General features: G+C 40.1%; 1 protein-coding gene across 1 annotated transcript in view; it reads right to left on the reverse strand.

Annotated features, from left to right (window-relative positions):
* TACR1 (tachykinin receptor 1) overlaps positions 1–17,545 on the reverse strand; it is a 165,399-nt gene extending 147,854 nt beyond the window's left edge. The window contains exon 1 of the mRNA XM_061156324.1: positions 17,050–17,545. Coding sequence (XP_061012307.1) covers positions 17,050–17,438 — 389 coding nt within the window. The 5' untranslated portion in view covers positions 17,439–17,545. The remainder of the gene's footprint in view (positions 1–17,049) is intronic.
* Between the last annotated feature and the right edge of the window lie 951 nt (positions 17,546–18,496).

Raw genomic sequence — 18,496 nt, forward strand, 5'->3', positions numbered from 1 at the left:
TATAAAAAGTGATGAGGAGGGAAAAGTTTCATACATGGTCAGGATTAACTAAATTTAGATCGAAGTTAACTAAGTTAATGGATTTTGTTAAATAAGCTAATGCAAGACTGGAGTTTGATTTCTCTGTGTTAGAAATGCTCCTCTTTGATAAGTTATTGTGTGACTTTTTGTGCCCTTGAAGGATTCACATTTGTCTTCTTTTAAACATTTTGTGGCTTTGATTTAAAATGTATTGTTTCAGTGACCTATGACCCTGTTTTGTTTTAAAACCTTTTTGATGTTCCTAACAAACTTCCCAAGTATCAAAATCTAACTAAAGCTATTTTAACTTCCAGCTGACTCTGGGATGCTTCGAAGAAACATCTCTGAGACATCTCAGAGAGGAATGTTTAAGTTTATTTGGTATTTTAAATTCGTAAACATTGCCAAATGATTGGAGGTGAACTTTAGGCTATAGTGTATGGATAAATATCATTAATATAGATATTTCAGAATTTATATAAAATCCCTAAGATTTGATGTATGTTATCAGTCCCAATTCTAGTTGTTAACATAAAATGTGATTTGTTGCTCTTATTTAGTTGCTAGGTCACACTCAGCTCTTTGCCACCCTTTGAACTGAAGCACACTAGACTGATTTATCCTCCACTATCTCCCAAAGTTTGCTTAAATTTATGTCCATTGAGCCAGTGATGCTATTTATTCATCTCATACTCTGCCACTCCCTTCTCCTTTTGCCTTCAGTCTTTCCCAACATCAGGATCTTTTCCAGTGAGTTGGCTCTTCCCATCAGGTGGCCAAAGTACTGAAGCTTTAGCTTCAACACCAGTGCTTCCAATGAACATTCGGGGTTGATTTTCTTTAGCAGTGACTGGTTTGATATCCTTGCAGCTTAAGGGACTCTCAAGAGTTGTCTCCAGCACCACAGTTTGAAAGCACCAATTCCTCAGTGCTCAGCCTTCTTTATGGTCCAACTCTCGCATCCATACATGACTATTGGAAAAACCATAGCCTTGACTATACAGACATTTGTCAGCAAAGTGAAGTCTTTGCTTTTTAATACACTGTCTAGGTTTGTCATAGCTTTCCTCCCAAGCAGAAAACATCTTTTAATTTCATGGCTGCAGTCACCATCTGCAGTGATTTTGGAACCCAAGAAAATAAATCTGTCACTATTTCCACTTTTTTCCCTTTCTATTCACCATGAAGTGATGGGACTGGATGCCATGATCTTAGTTTTTTTAATGTTGAGTTTTAAGCCAGCTTTTTCACTCTTTGCTATATGTTTCATAAATATCCAAATTTCCTGCTCATCAAATCTTTAACCATGCTATTTTAAGTTGTGTCCTTTATAGACAATTATTTTATACTGATGATTTTACAAAAATGAAGATTTTCAGGAAGACTCATAAAAAGAACTTTCTAAGCAAATATAAGTTTCTGATAGCCTCTAGAAAATACCACTGAACTGACAAAAATACCATTGACAAAATTCTGATGGAAAACCTGATTACTTCATCTAGATCAACAGGATCAACATGCAACCGAAAGAACTGATGAATATGACTTATAACTTTATGACTTTGGAAAATATACTAGCTTGAATCTTTGTTTTTCAGAAAAACCTTTTCTCTTATGCTATGGCTTACAACAAATTGACAAAGTATGCCTTTGTAAACAAAGATGAAAAATTTATCTTTTTCTCTGCCTTGATCCTGCCAGAATTTGGCTTCTCCAACTGGCTCTCCTATGGACTTGATGGTTTACTGCAACTGGATTATAGTTAGTCATTCTAGTCATTGTTTTAACTTGTTCTTTGTTTTCAAATTGTTTATGCTTCTGTCTCCCTGCTACACTATGGCTTTGCCAATGTTACTAGCTACATTACTTATATCCTGCCTATTTTATAAAATTATTGTCTCTTACAGTACCCAGTGTGTAAGCAGGATAATAATGATAACTAGGTGACTTGAAGCAGTTGATTAGATATGTAGTTCTGTATGAGATCAATGATTGTCACAGGGTAACTCTAGATATGAGAAGAAGCAACAAAAACGAGTATTTTCCTGGACCACAAGGGACTAGGAAGGACAGGTAGCCCAGAAAATTTTGAATACTGTTTAATGGACTAAACCAGTAACAGAGCATTGAGTGCCCTGTCCATGAAATCTTCACCAGATTTGGGAATGAGCATTCCTAGCACCATGGGACAAAATTGTCAAGAAATGCTCCCCAAACTATGGTCAAGTTTATGACCCAGAAGAGGCTCTTCCAACTGGAAATTGGCATTCACCATCTACCTCTACAAAGATTAAATCATGGTCACTACAGTTATCAACCATGAATACCCCCAAAAGGATTTCCATGTGGAGATCAGGAATGAGACCCTCTGTGCACTGGAAAAACTGGTAGAACAGGCCTTCAGAAAGATACTTTTAAGAGAAGATTGTATGGGCTCTGGTTCTTACATCTTCTCATATCTAGAGAAATACTAACATCAATGACAGTAATGGCTGCTTTGGCTATTAAGGGGGAAATTACCATTAAAAGTCAAAATAGAGTGTTGTTCAGACATCTCGGAAATAAATAGGTGACACTATGGTGTGATTTCAGACAAGCCCTTGTATTGTTAAGAACAGTTTTCTAAGCTGTGTCAGACTTGGAATGCCATTAGGCATTCTCAAAGCAATGTTTACTAGCAGCTGGTGACTACAATCCTACCTTTGAAAGGGGTCCCCATGTAAATCTTATATGTTTAGATGATGAAGTTGCTTTAGATCATATGTTAGCAAGAAGAAAAGAACACATATGTAGTGACCAATAGCCTCATTAAAGGTTAAAACTTACTTGGATAAACCTAGATAACTGGCTACATCTCCTTAAAGTGTTAAGTCTAGATTAGGAATCAGGCCTATTTTCCTAAAAGGAAATAAGATCTATTTTGTCTCTTAATATCTGGTTGTCACTCCTCCAACTACTGACTCCAAATGTCTCCACTTGTTTGTACAGGATAACTCAAGCACTGACTCTATTGTGACAACAATCAAGATTGTTATCAAATGTAACTTGGTTATTACTCCTTCTCTGACCCCTAACTAGTTACAATAATTCTTTTACTGATGGTTGGCCTCTGTCTTTTTTTAAACCACTTGTTAAGTTTTGTCTCCTCCAGACTACAACAGATTCAATTCAAGATAACAATGATGCAGACATCACAGCCACTCCACAGAACAGATTCTGCAAAACTCACCCTTAATGAACAGGGCAAGAATTCCATGACCCCACCTAGGTAGGACCTATAAGTTGTGTGCCAGCCTGAAGAAGCTACAGAAGACAGACTATTATCCCTCATCCCCCCAATAAAGATTTCTTGCGATTCATGTCTTTACAGGGAAATTTGAAGTAGGCGACAGATGAGCCCCTGGGCCCGAGAGCTGGTGATCATCAAATCGAGCAAAACTGAGGTTCTGTCCTCAGCCAAGCAAGAATGATACCTATTTCCCTTCCTGCATTGATATCGAGGGGATAAACTAACAGAGGGAATTTGTTGCAGTGAAATAGAAAAGAAGAGGAATGAATTTTTCTTTGGTTTCTTTCCCTTTCCTGAGAACAAAGAAGATATAGAGAACAGTGAGCAGGCCTGATCACTTCTTGTTTTTACCTTAACTGTTCCTAAACTGTAGTCTGTAACTAAGTTTGCTTTTCTCAAAACCAACCTGCTACTATATAAGCTACTTCCAGCTCCTATCACCTCCCTAACTCTGCAAGTTACATCCTGTCCCTGTTACCCTTTAATTCTATGCTAATTACATCTATGCTGATTACCTGGTGCTTACCTTTACCGCAGCTTTCCCTTATAGTTCTTTATTTTTTCATTTCAGAAAGAAAGCCATAGTACAATACACCAGAGGAAAACAAATCCAATTACTGGGTTACCTGATGCCAGCTATGACTTTTGAAACAAAATAAGAAGACTGCAAGACTTTCATTACTATGAGCCTATCATTTACTCTAAGACCATGAGACCCGGGCTATAGAAAGTCTCTCAGTTCTCATAGGAGGCGGGGCACAGTTCTTGAGGCACTAGCCTACTGTGTTCTCTCCCCTACTGGTTGAAGAGTTAAGGATTCTTTCTATTTCTTCCAAATTCTGTCTCTGTATTTTTTATTCAACTTCAGTGGCAGAGAAAGCCAAGGTTTTGCTGGCAACAACACTATGGTTGGATGAACCGAAAGGAAACCTCCCATTAGCCCCCAACATTAAAGGGCACCAGTCAAGTACATTTCACATCTATGGGTAGACATGTATGTTCCATGGGTTTCCCTGGTGGCTCAGTGGTACAGAATCTGCCTGTCAATGCAGGAGATGCAGGTTCAATCCCTGGGTAGAGAAGATCCCCTGGAGAAGGGAATGGCTACTCACTTCAGTATTCTTGCCTGGAGAAATCCATGAACAGAGGAACCTGGCAGGCTATAGGCCATGGGAATGGCAAAGAGTCAGACATGACTTAGCAAGTAAACAACAAAATTTGTCCCATATATATGTATATATATAAACACATACATCTTTTAAGACTGGAAAAAACTTGCTGATGGGATTCTAATGGAAACAAAAGTTGAAGGCATAATAATTGATACAAATAAAATGAAAGTTTATATAAACTGGTATATTTAAATGGATTTATATAAGATGGTTACATCTCTTGTGCCTAATTATAATGTAGGATAAACATTATGACTCTCATTGGGGAATGCTTCCCCTGCCTATTATAAGACAAGGCATATAAATCTGCCCCTTAAAAACATTAATTAAATATACCAAAAGAAACCAACAGTGTTACCTGAACCCTCATAATATGAAATTAAAATTGAAAGTTCATATTCAGGGGCTAATAAAGATAATATTAATGATTTTTGCTCTGGGCTTAAGACGGTCTTTGTTGAATGTCTTGTGCTAACTTTTGAAAGCATGATAAATTGAACCCTAACTTTGTAGCAAATAGAACCCTTGATTTGCAGTTTAGTTGAAAATTTTCTCACTGATATAAAAAAAGTAAAAAAAAAATATTGTTGGGCAAATCATTCTTTTAATGTCATTTAGTTGGCAGACCAGTTCTTAGGGGGAAATAAAACAACTGTCTTTGTCTTTGTCTTGCAAATCTCTGTAAATCAGAAATGCAAACACAGCACACAATAATCTGAGACTAAGCCAAACTAGCTCCATCAGGTAAGACCTGAAACTGAGGGAAATAAAAGGAGGAGAAAGTATTAAAACTCAAACTACGGGAAAGGTTCCATCACCCAAAATCTAATTCCCAGCTCCCTTAGGATCTATCAAGGACAAATATAAATCTTAAAAGTCTTACCACAAACAGTAAAGCCTTAATTATCTGAGCAAGTGAATTTAACTATTGCAGCTATTGTTTGTAAACTTGTAAGTTTTTCTTGTAATACCTGATTCATAACATTTTAATTTTTTAACATGAAACCATAGGATATCTAGTTTTTCTGTTTATATGTCTGTGTACACTAAACAGATAATAATTTCTGCTTAATGATATACCCAATTGGAGCAGAATTCCAGAGAATAGTAAGGAGAGATAAGAAAGCCTTCTTAAGTGAATAATGCAGGGAAATAGAAGAAAACAGTAGAATGGGAAAGACGAGAGATCTCTTTAAGAAAACTGGAGATACCAAGGAAATATTTCATACAGAGATAGACACAAAAAAGGACAAAAATGGCAAGGACCTAGCAGAAGCAGAAGAGATTAAGAAGAGATGGCAAGAATACACAGAACATCTTTACGAAAAAACTCTTAATGGCCCAGATAACCATGATGGTGTGGTCACTCACTTAGAGCCAGACATCCTGGAGTGTGAAGTCAAGTGGACGTTAAGAAGCGTTACTACGAATAAGTTAGTAAAAGTGATGGAATTCCAGCTTAGCTATTTCAAATCCTAAAAGATGATGCTGTGAAAGTGCTGCACTCAATATGCCAGCAAATGTGGAAAACTCAGCAGTGGCCACAGGACTGGGGAAGGTCAGTTTTCATTCCAATCCCAAAGAAGGGCAATGCCAAGGGATGTTCAAATTCCCATACAATTGCACTCATTTCACATACTAGCAAGATTATGCTCAAAATCTTTCAAGCTAGGGTTCAGCAGTATGTGAACTGAGAACTTCCTGATGTAGAAACTAGATTTAGAAAAGGCAGAAGAACCAGAGATCAAATTGCCAAAATCTGATGGATAATAGAAAAAGCAAGGGAATTCCAAAAAACATTTACTTCTGCTTCACTGACTACGCTAAAGCCTTTGACTGTGTGAATCACAACAAACTATGGAGTATTCATAAAGGAGGAGGCAGGAATATTCATAATGTGGAGGCAGACCACATTACCTGCCTCCTAAGGAACCTGTATGTAGGACAAGAAGCAATAGTTAGAACGGGATGTGGAACAACAGACTGGTTCCAAATTGGGAAAGGAGTACATCAAGGCTGTATATTGTCACCCTGCTTATTTAACTTATATGCAGAGTACATCATATGAAATGCTGGGCTGGGGGACTCACCAGCTGGAATCAAGATTGCCTGTAGAAATATCAACAACCTCATATATGCAGATGCTACCACTTTAATGGCAGAAAGTGAAGAGGAACTAAGGAGCCCCTTGATGAAGGTAGAAGAGGGGAGTGAAAAGCTGGCTTAAAACTTAACAGTTAAAAATGAAGACCATGGCATCTGGTCCTACCACTTCATAGCAAATAGATAGGGGGAAAGTGGAAACAGTGTCAGATTTCACATTCTTGGCCTCCAAAACCAATGTGGATGGTGACTGCAGCCACAGAATTTAAAAAAGACACTGGCTCCTTGGAAGAAAAACTATGACAAACCTAGACAGCATATTTGAAAGCAGAGATATTACTTTGCCAAAAAACATTCCATATAGTCAAAGCTATGGTTTTACCAGTTATCATGTACAGAGATGGAAGTTGGACCAGAAGGAAGTCTGAGCACCGAAGAATTGATGGTTTCCAACTGTGATACTAGAGAAGACTCTTGAAAGTCCCTTGTACAGCAAGGAGATTAAACCAGTCTATCCTAAAGGAAATTATCCCTGAATATTCATTGGAAGAACTGGTGCTGAAGCTCCAGTACTTTGGCCACCTGATGTGAAGAACCGACTCATTGGAAAAGACCCTGATGCTGGGAAAGATTGGGAACAAAAGGAGAAGGGACGACAGAGAATGAGATGGTTGGATGGTGTCACTGATTCAATGGACATGAGTTTGAACAAGCTCCAGGAGAAAGACCGGGAAGCCTGACTTGCTGCAGTTCATGCGGTTGCAGAGAATCAAACAGGACTTAGCAACAGAAAAACACCACCAAATGGAGCATTGGTCACAGGACAAGAGAAAGTTGATATTTAACACACACAAACTAGATTTATCAGAAAACTTCCAAGATTGAGAAGTGTTCAAAGGTGAAAGAAACACAACTTTAACAAATTGAATATCAGTGAAAACACATGCAGCAAGTTAACGTTTTTTCTATGACCAAGTTCTCCCTCAAACATAAAACACACAAATGAAGCTTAATGTGAGGGTGGTGTCTTTGGGACATGTAGGATGTGGGACATGTAGGATGTGGGACATGACATGTAATTTTGGAGATGGTATAAAAGAAAATGATTTGTTTTTTTTGGGCTGTAACACAGTTGACTATTGAACAATGCAGGGATTAGAGGCACCAACCCTTGAAAATCCACAGTACTATTTATAGCCTGCCCTCTATTCCTCCATATTTGTGGATTCAACCAATCACTGACCGTGTAGAACTATATTATTTACTATTGAAAAAATTGGGGTATAAATGGACCCATGCAATTCAAACTCCTGTCGTTCAAGAGTCAGCTGTATATAATATCCAAATACTTGGCTTCTGGTGAAGAGTATGTGCATCTCCACAGATGGGAAGGATGCTGTATGGCATTTGGAAACGGGTTTACTGACTCAATTAGAAGTATTTTATAGTTTATATTTATGGGGGTAGAGGGGAAGGACATAAATGTTTCACCTTGCTGCTGTTACACCTGATGTAGAAGCATCCAAGGGATGCTGTGACAGAATAATGGTGTGTCATGGGTTATTAGAGATTACAGATTAGGAACTTTTCATGCAGTTCCATTCCTTTCCTTTTCCCTCTCTCCTTGCCACAATACTCCACAGGGTAACTTTTATTAATATCCCTTTTTTTTTAATCAGGTGGGAAAATTGAGGCCCAGAGAGGCTAAGTATCTTGCCCATATTCACAAAGCTAGTAAGTGTAGAACCACTGTTGGAACCTCTCCTACCCTGAACTCCATTATCAAAAGTCAGATGTCAGGTTATTGAAAGACATTCATATGCGAAAGACATGAAACGCACTCCACGGAGAGTCCCAAATATTAAACGGGCACTTCACACATTAACATTCACACTGAGGTTTATGTCACACAGCTGTCATTAAAGCATCTTTTCATCCCTGGGTTTCCTTATCCATAGAGCCTCAGATTTCTCCTTCTGAAAGTTGGAAACACAGCTTCTAAAGGTGGCAAATCAGTTTCTAAAGTAAGTCAGTTTCCCAGTCTGTCCTCGAGGTCTATAACTTTCTCAGGCCACTCTGCTGAAATTTTCCTGTGTCTATGATGGTATTTTAATATGGTATAGTCTAGGTGTTCAACAAATACTGTAGATATAGGACCTGGAAGGCTGGATGGAGGACAGATTTTGCTGATCCTGCTTCAGGAAAGATAAGTAAAGCAGAGAGTTCACTTCCTCTTGCTAGCAAAGGTGTTGAAGAAAAAGCCAGTGGGATTGCAATAGTTGGACCACAAAAGGGTCCATGAAATATCTCAGAGTTTTCAGTATGCCTTGATAGATTGGAGCTAAAGGAGAAAGGATAAACACCAAGGTAGAAAGGATAAACTGGAGAAGGTGATGGCACCCCCACTCCAGTACTCTTGCCAGGAGAATCCCAGGGACAGAGAAGCCTGTTGGGCTGCCGTCTATGGGGTCACACAGAGTCGAACACGACTGAACATGACTTAGCAGCAGCAGCAACAGAAAGGATAAACACCTCTCTAAACCAAAGGTATTCTTCTGGAGTATAATACCTGTTGGGGACAGGGTGTGGGTTGGGAATCCAGTGGGGACCAGTCAAGTGAAGTCTGGAAGAGACAGGGGAATCAGAACATGTAGTTATTCTTGAACAGGGGTTTGAAATAAGAAGTTTTCTATTTTGTAGCAAAACATCATGGTAGACAGAAATTTGGTCTGACTTTTTCTTTTGCTTCAAGGCATAGGATGATAGGTGTGCTTTGAAGTCTGATGTCTGGTTTTCAGATTTTGGTTGGTGTGTGCAGAAGAGAAGTACAGTCATATCAACCACTATATACACACTTTAATCGGTTCTTATTCTGTGCCAGGTAACAGGAAACCAGATAAGCATTCCTGCTTTCATGGTGCTTGCAATTTAGTGGGTGGGAGGGTGTGGGAAAGATCAACCAGTTATAGAGAGTTGCATAAACAATATACGAATATCCTGCATGAATGACAGGAATACACAAGAAGGACACCTCACTAGACCTGCAGATTAAGGTCAGCTTCTTAGTGGAGGTAGCACCTGAACTAAGTCTAAGAAGACAAAGTCAAGAGGTAGTACACCAGCCCTACAGCAGGTGGATCTGAACAAAGTAATGGTAATAGGGTAAGGCTCAGTTCTGGGCATTTTTTAAACTCTCAGTTAAAAGGACCACTGGGCTTCCCTGGTGGTTCAACTGGTAAAGAATCCGCCTGCAAGGTGGGAGACCTGGGTTCGATCCCTGCGTTGGGAAGATCCCCTGGAGAAGGGAAAGGCTACCCACCCTAGTATTCTGGCCTGGAGAATTCTATGGATTGTATAGCCCGTGGGGTCACAAAGAGTAGGACACGACTGAGCGACTTTGACTTGAGCAAATGGGAATAGCAAGCAGAGACTAATGAGGATGCAAAGATGAAGGAACTAGGGACAGTTAACCAAAATAGAGAAGCTTCAGGATGGATCTGTCAGAGAGACGGCCACATGGAAGCGGCATTATATTAGTAAGAGCAGCCCCAAATCAGGGTCATTATTCCTTCAACAAAAGGAATGGTTTTATAATGATTCAAAGTGGAATGAATTTAACAATTGAGACAACTTGAGTAAAATATTTAAGCAGAATTTGATCCTCTTACAATGATGCTGTCTAGAAGGTTGTGGGGTTGAATTATTATTTGAGTGAAAATTTGTCAAAAGGGCTCTAACATGCTCTCTGAAACAGTAGGACCCTTATATCACTTTCCTTAGACTATATAGAATTCAAAAGCCACCTTGAGCAGGAGTGTACAGGCAGATGTCTAAGGCACATGAATGCAAATTGCATGGATCTCCAAGTTACTAGGAAGTGGCAAGTATGAGGATGATGCTAAAAGAAATTGTTGCTAATAGTCTATCCAAAGTGGAAACAAAATCCCCATTGGTATCAAGGCTTAGATGAGACAGTGTATTGGAGAAAAGGCATCATAAGGTATCATTATAAACTGTATTAATATAAAATCCTCTTTCTAGTTTCCAGGTAACAAACATGAATAAATCATTATGATAATCCCCAATCCAATGCTCTTGAAGTTTATTTTAAAAAACCCAAACTTCACATTGTTTTCTCTGTACTTTGCTGTTTATTTCCTCTTCCTCTCCTCTTCCTTTTCTTTATTTTACTGTCTTTCCCACATTCCCAAGGGTAGACCTTTCCTTTGTCTTCAAACTCCCTCTGCATGGTACTAATTGCATTGGGTTACTATGGTGTTCGTAACTTTGTTGATAGTTGAAGATTGAGAGCAGAACGGCAAAGGCAATATTTTACTGCATTAGCATCTGGTACAGAGTAAGTGCTCAATAAAGCTTTGCTGAATGGACAAATGGATGAAGAAGAGGCCATTTCCCTCATTGCATCTAATTTTATCCCTCCCCCCGCCCCCATCATACTGTGCTGACACTGTCTCTAACAGCTCGCCAATGTTCTCTAATTGCCAAAACTAATGTCATTATCCTTGGATTCTAATGACGCTATAATTAATATAACCCATCATAATTCATCTCTCTTAATTTTTGTCACTCCATATATCCTGATTATTCCACTAACTCTCTGTTTCTTTTTTTTTTTTTTTTCCCCTTCTAATACCTGGTAGAACATTTCCATGAATCTTTGGCTTCTTTTCTGGAAATACGTATATAGGTAAAAGAGATATTCTCTACTTTCAAATTTCCGATAAGCCACCTGTTTAGAAAATTCCTAAATGTAGATTTTGTTTCCCTAGGTTCTTATTCCCTAGCCCCACCTCTCAATTTGCTTGTTGGGCATTTCAGACTAATCATTATATTTTCACATAAAATCCAACAAAAACTATATTCATTTTCTTCTGACCAACTCGTTGATTCACCTGTGAATTCACCCAAGTTGAGTCAGCCTGTCATTCTCCCCAAATACGTCACAACTTTTTATTTCCATATTGCTGTTGTATGGTTTGTTTTACCTAGAATATCACCTTTCTTTATCATCTTCTTTACAAATCTTATCCAATCTTCAAGGCCCAAATCAGTTACCACTTGTTGAAGCCTTCCTTGATCATCACCGCTAGATTACCTCCTGCCTCTTCAGTCCTATAGAATTTGTACAATACTTATGAAACCTATCATATAACACCTTATGTTATAGTTACCTTTGAATCATTATGTATCAGAAGCCCTTTAAGGGAAAGCATGAGGCCCTGATTCAGGTACCACGTACCTGGTGGCACTATCCCTTGATGGACTGGAGATCTTTGTCCAGTTTAACAGTGAGTGTTTCTCCCTCATGATCCTTATTCTACTATTTTCTAATTGAACAATAGTAATAGTGGTCAAGTCTTTTGGTCCTATGAAGTGCTTTTACATTGAAAATTACTCTTTATTTTCCCCCAGTTGAATCCATATATGTTTCTGACAGCCAACCCCCCCACCCCCACCAAACAAGAGCTTTGACCATCCAGGACTCTGGGGGCTCCTATGAGTTGGGAGAGGATGTGACAAGATCAGTGGGGGAACTCCAGAGTAGGTGGGCAGTAGACCTCTCCAGGAAAGGTCCTGCAGCCAAAATGATTCATCCAAGATGCAAAAAACTCAAGAAGATCTGAATCAACCCTTATATTCAAGATTCATGGTTTGAAAAGACAGGGTCAGTTACCATGGATGAGCTTCTAGTGAATGAACATTCTCAGCAACAGCTGGGTGCTTAGTCATGGACTGTAAGATCTATCTAAATTAGTGGAAAGGATCTTGGGATCTAAGACTTGCCTCCGGATGTGATGGAGAAGGACTGCCCTGAGATATACAATGGGATCCAAGTCTGTCAACAAGGTGAGGTTCAGGGACAGACTGCAGATCTAGCAGAGACTTGGGAAGCAGGCTATTTAGACTAGCAGCTGAGTATGACTGGGACAGAGTGGGATGGATACCAGGGAATCAGTAAGCAGAGTTTTGTTGTGTCTTGATTCCTCTTTTAATCCCTCAGAGAATTCATTCCCTCTTTTACCTTCAAATGAGGAACTATTTTTTGGTCCTGAACAAATTTCATATTGTCCAGAGACCATCATCATTTGGATGTTCTCTTTCCCTCAAATACAATCTGTTTAGACCCAGTCTGAGAAGTAAGCAACATTTACCTTTCATTCGCTGAAATTATAACAGCCCCTGACAGGTAAAGAAACAGTGTTATCAGACCAGCACTTTTCTGAGCCTCTGGCTGCTGTGAGCTGGGTTCCAAGTCAGGTTCCCATTTGCTTCTATTGCCCCTCTTGTGGGGCTTAAGGATTGGTTCCCCCCTCCTCTCTTCTTAGATGCTGCTCCACAGAACTAGAACCAGTCATCATGACTGGCTCCTAAAAAATGAAAGTGTCATCTCTCAGGGTCTTCCAACTTCTAATTTCATGAAACATCACACACATACCTTTTAGTTTTTAAAATATGAAGGAGTTTTAAAATTTTGTTTTGAGTGGGAGAAATTACAGATTTTTAAAAAGAAAAATCCTTGGTATTTGTTGGAGTTTAATTAGTAAACCTAATATTATTTAGTATATTTGTCTCTGCAACCTTAAAAAATTCTAGGTAGCCATTGCCTTCAGTAAATGTGTATTCCTTCTGAAGGGAATCTCATTATCTCTCTCTGTCTCTCTCCCTTCACTCTATGGAAAGTTTACAGGAAAGATTCAAATTAGTTCTACAATCTGCAGCTGAAGTCTTTTTCTCTGCCTACACTTTGTTTCTAGAAGGAAATTTGGCAAAGTTTACCAAGACAGTTTGACCCAGCTATTCAATTTTAAGGAGTTTATTCTATGAAAAGAACAAAGGATGCTCTCAGATTTCTGTCAAGGATATTAATTTCACAGTTACTTGTAATCATTAAAGATAGAAACAACATACATCTAAAAATAGAGGAATGGTGAAATAAATGATTATAGCTATGCAGTATAATGCATCCTTTAAAAATCTTATTTTGAAAACTACTTCATGATTTGGAAAATAAAACAAAACAAAACACACGAAAAAACAACCATTGAAACTGTTTTTATTACAAAATCCAAAATGTGTATTAAATATGAATGACTCTATGTGGCATAAATAACAGAGAAAAAGCAAGTATAAGCTAGCATTCCAGACCTTTATCCAGTTTTCTGTAGTGGAATGGTAGATTTGTACATTTTTTAAAATGGAGGTCTTAGAAATACAGCCTTGAGACCTTATTCCTAACTCTACCTTGAACATAGTTATAAACCCTGAGCATGCCATTGATAATGTTCTTCCAATGTTTCTATAGGAGCATGTATTATTTTATTTGTTCATTCATTTAATCAATAAGCATATAGTGACTGTTAAGTACCAAGCACTCTTCTTCGTTCTGAGGAAATAAAGTAAACAAAACAGAAAAGACATGTTCCATGCTCTGCCCAGGGTTTAGAATCCTTTAAAATTAGGAAGAAGCATTCTTTAAAATTTCATTTCATTTGGCCCAGTAATTTTATTTCTGGGAATCTACCCTAAGGAAATAATCAAGAAAACAAAATAAAATTATCATACAGAATTAGTAGATTCTCAACAGTAGGGAGATGGTTAAAGTAATAATAGCATATTCATGTAATGGAATAATATTACTAGGAAGCTACTACCATTATGTTACTGAAGAGTTTTAATAACAGAAAATATTATTAATGTTTTCCATTAATATCAATGGAAAAAAATAACCCACCAAATTACCTAGAATCTTACTTCAGTAATGTAGTGAAATAGTCATAAAAAGAGAAATTCAAATGTTAACAGCTGTTACTTTTGCATGGTGGAGTAGTGGGTGATTTGTATTTTTGTGTCTATGTTCTTCATGAATGAAGTTTAATTTTATAATGAGGAAAATCATGTTGCTTTTATTTTTTAAGATAATTCAAAGATTATCTGTTAAAAATGCAAGGAGCATACAAAAAGGTAATTTAACATTTCCTCCAGGTTGGCATTGCCATGGCAGAGTAAAGAAGAGATCATTCATATGGAGAGCTGGAAGCCTCTTCCTTTCTAAAACAATCTAGGGAAAGAATGGATGACCATGCCTGTAGGAGAGCTAGATTCATTGCAGGGCCTAAGGGGATTAATTCACTCCGCTCACAAGCAGAAAAGGAAAAACAAGAAGGAGCATTGGAGAACCTAGAGACACAGCCTTGAAGCAGCATCCCTGACTGTACTTGAACTCTGACCCTGAGCATGCCTGATAACCTGCACGTCAGGCACAAGGGGCATTTTTTTGTTGTCATTTCCCTCAGCTCTGACACCAGAGTCTGATTTTACTGAGGGTGTCACAGCGGGTCAGGGTCCTGTGTGTGGTTTGCCTAGAGACAAAGAGCAGAGCCTGAGGTGTCAGAGTCAAGGCAGCCAAAATCTGGCTCCTTTCACAACCCACTGTGAAGACTTTGACCCTGAATCCTACCCCTCACCTTCTAAGCGCAAAGAGAGAGAGAGGTGCTTGGAACATGTCATTTCTGTATCAGCCAAAGCAGGAGAGCTGTCCGTTGGGGCTCCATCAGCTACTGAATGCTTGGGCTCACGCTGACCATCAGGTCTCCCTTGAGCTCACAAGTATCCAATGAAGTAAATATATCAACTTTCCCTCTAAGTTAGGGATAATCAGGATAGCATGTGTAAAGCTGAAATGGCATCAGGCTTCACTGCACATAAAATCAGTTATACACCACGCTGTGAGTTTTCTAAGTTTAAAGGGGCTGAGAAGTTAAAGGAGCAAGTCACTGCAGAAAGACTTAACAGGTGTACCTGACATCCAGCAAAACAAATATCTAAAAACCAGAGTAGCATAAGAAAGAAATTCTCAAAACAATTCATTTCAGTATCACTTTGAGTAATTGGTTTCTCTTCTACATTTAAAATATAAAACCACTCACCATAATTTATTTTACACATTACATATTAAGCACATAAGAGTTGCATAAAGGGAACTTAAAAATCAGCATTTGGATATCACTGTAAAAGAAACATAGTTTTCTCTGATTTAAAAAGAGATTTGGCTATAGAACCCGCTTAAATCAATTACAAATTTTATGCAAAAGAGTTCAATAATTTTGGGAAAAATTTTTGAAGCTTTTCTCTTAGCTTCTTCTTTGGTTTTCTCATATTTATTTATCTCAGCAAGGCCATCAGAAGGACCCATTTCAAAATCACAGTGGCAGGTCTTTTAAACATACCTCCACATCCTAGGTAAACATTTAACACTTGTGAACCCATAGATATACACATTAGAGACCTAGGGCACTCACAAAAAGTCAATACAAATAGAGCTATGCTCTAATAATTAGTTTTTCCATCATGCCACCTTAGGACCCATTTGAAAATGCCAACATTTTCACTATTAATCGGCTTCTGGAACCCTAGCCTGTTGGATGCAGGAAAGAGCTCTCAATTGCCTTTGATTGCCTTTGCCAAGCATGTTTCTCTATGGATACAGACAGTCTAGAAACAGTGGCCTTACATGGCAAGAGAAATTTTGAAAAACTCCTGGATCCTATATGTGGAGTTCCTTAAGAACAACATAGCTGCCTCTCATTACTGAGAACTCCTAGCAGCACACACAGACCTTAATTAAAATTCTGCATTTTATGATTCTAATGGAATGCTCTTAACATCCAAATAGTATTAGAGGGGTGATGGGAGCAGAAAGCCCCTGAATCTTCAGGAAAAAAGTGAAAATGAGGAATTTTTCCTACAGGTACTCAAAACTGGAAAGCATCAAGAGGCTGCACGGCAGAAGCGCAGACCTGCAGGGACTCACAGTGCCCGGTCAGGGCCGAGCCCTTGGCTACACCCTGGAGACCCCTGTCTGGCTGTAGAGGCAGAGAGAGGAGGAATATATGGAAAGAAGCAAAGCAGGAGTTGAAAGGAAAACTCTCAGGGAGATGAGTGGAGAAGGGGAAAAAGAGAGTTAAATGAAGGAAAAAGGCGGGGGGTGGGATGTTTCCAGGCGACTCAGTAGTAAAGAATCTACCTGCCAATGCAGGAGATGCAAGTTCAATCCCTATGTGGGAAAGATGGAGAAGAGAATGGCAACCCACTCCAGTATTCTTGCCTGGAAAATCCCATGGACAGAGGAGCCTGGTGGGCTACAGTCCATGGGGTTGCAAAGAGTCAGACATGACTGAGTGATTGTACACACATATGTACATGTAATGGAAAGGAGACAGGTGACCAGTGAAAAGGAGAAGAAAAGAAAAGAGAGATAGAAAAGCATCAGATAAGATTAAAATCCCCCATCAACAACTGACCCAGCTAGCTGTCAGTACAAATGCAGGGTACAAGTGGTCAATCTCCACCTTGAATCATGCACTACTCAACCCTGAAGCTCCATAGCAATGCTACCTTCCTTTCAAGATACTTTTCCCCTTTTTCCACAAAGGTCAAGCTCACCTATCGAAGGCCACAGCCGTCATGGAGTAAATACTGGCAAAGACAGCAGCAATGGGGAAGAAGTTGTGGAATTTGCAGTAGAACAGGCCATAGTACCACTCGTTGTGGACGGCGTAGGTGAAGTTCACCACTGTGTTGAATGCAGCCATGGAGGCCTCTGCGAAGGCCAGGTTCACCAGAAAGTAGTTGGTAACTGTCCTCATTCTCTTGTGGGCCAAGATGATCCACATCACCACCACGTTGCCCACCACGGAGGTCACCACGATGACTGTGTAGGCAGCTGCCCAAAGGACAATTTGCCAGGCCGGCTGCACAAACTGGTTAGGCTCCGAGATGTTGGTGGAGATGTTTGGGAAGAGGTCTGCGTCCACTGGGAGGACGTTATCCATTCTTCTGCTAAGCGATTAAGCCCTCCTCTCTAAACACACACAGACCCTTTTGCAGCAGGGTCCTGAGCCAGCGCCTGAGGTCAAAAAGTCCTGTTTAACTCAGACGGGTGGGCTCGCAGGCTCTTTCTGGACAGAACCCTTTCCTTACAAGCAGAAGACTTGACGCTCAAATAAAATCTTCTAGATGTGCTGTATATCCTTGGCTTTGAATTCCTCCACTTTTAAGCTTCAGAAGCGCTTGAGTTCTGTAATCTGCAAAACAGCGTCTCTCCTGCGTTGAGCTGGAACAGAGAAAGAAATTCCACGGGTCACGGTTCCGGGAAGCAGGAGACACCCCTCCACCTTACTGCACCTGCTGCTGCTTGCAATTGCTATTCTTCCTGCCTGCAGCGAGAAAGGCAAAACCCTGTGCTGCGTGAGGACCTGGGGGGCGAAGATAAGACTGGGAGGTGTTAGTCACAGCACGACCTATAAAAGTCAGAGTCTATGGCCGGGATTCTGGGGCCCTGGGTCCAGCTGGAGATTTTTTTCCTCCGCTTTCATTACCGCCGCCGCCGCTGCCGCCGCCGCCGCCGCCGCCGCCTGCAGCTTTGCAGGCGCCTGTTGGCTCAAGTCCTGCTCAGCTTGGGAGTTAGCAGAACCTTGGCAGGCTGCGCCCGGGGTCTTTATAACAGGCTGTAGTGACGTCACCGAGAAGGGGCCGTACCTGCGCTGCGTACTCGCCAGCCCTCTTTCACAGGGCCGCCGCAGCTGCACTATCCGTGGACAACCGGCTCACTGCACCATCGCAGCCACCAAGCCTTTTGCTGCTACCTGCTGCGGGAGTCTGCAAACCGCGCGTGCTCCCAACCCAGTCCTGGAGGGGGCGCTAGCTAGGTCGCCTTGGAGTAACTGCGCCAGATGGGGTCCGCAGCTGGAGGCACAGATGAACCAAAGGGGAAAAGAAGGATTTGGGAAGGAGCTACAGGGATGGACACCCAGCATCCGAAGAGGGCGGGAAGGCTGCCCTAACTCTGCAGAGGCCCCTGCCTCTGGCGGTTGGAGTTGGCGCTGTGTGG

Source organism: Dama dama, chromosome 11 (genome assembly GCF_033118175.1).
Source record: "Dama dama isolate Ldn47 chromosome 11, ASM3311817v1, whole genome shotgun sequence".
NCBI lineage: Eukaryota > Metazoa > Chordata > Mammalia > Artiodactyla > Cervidae > Dama > Dama dama.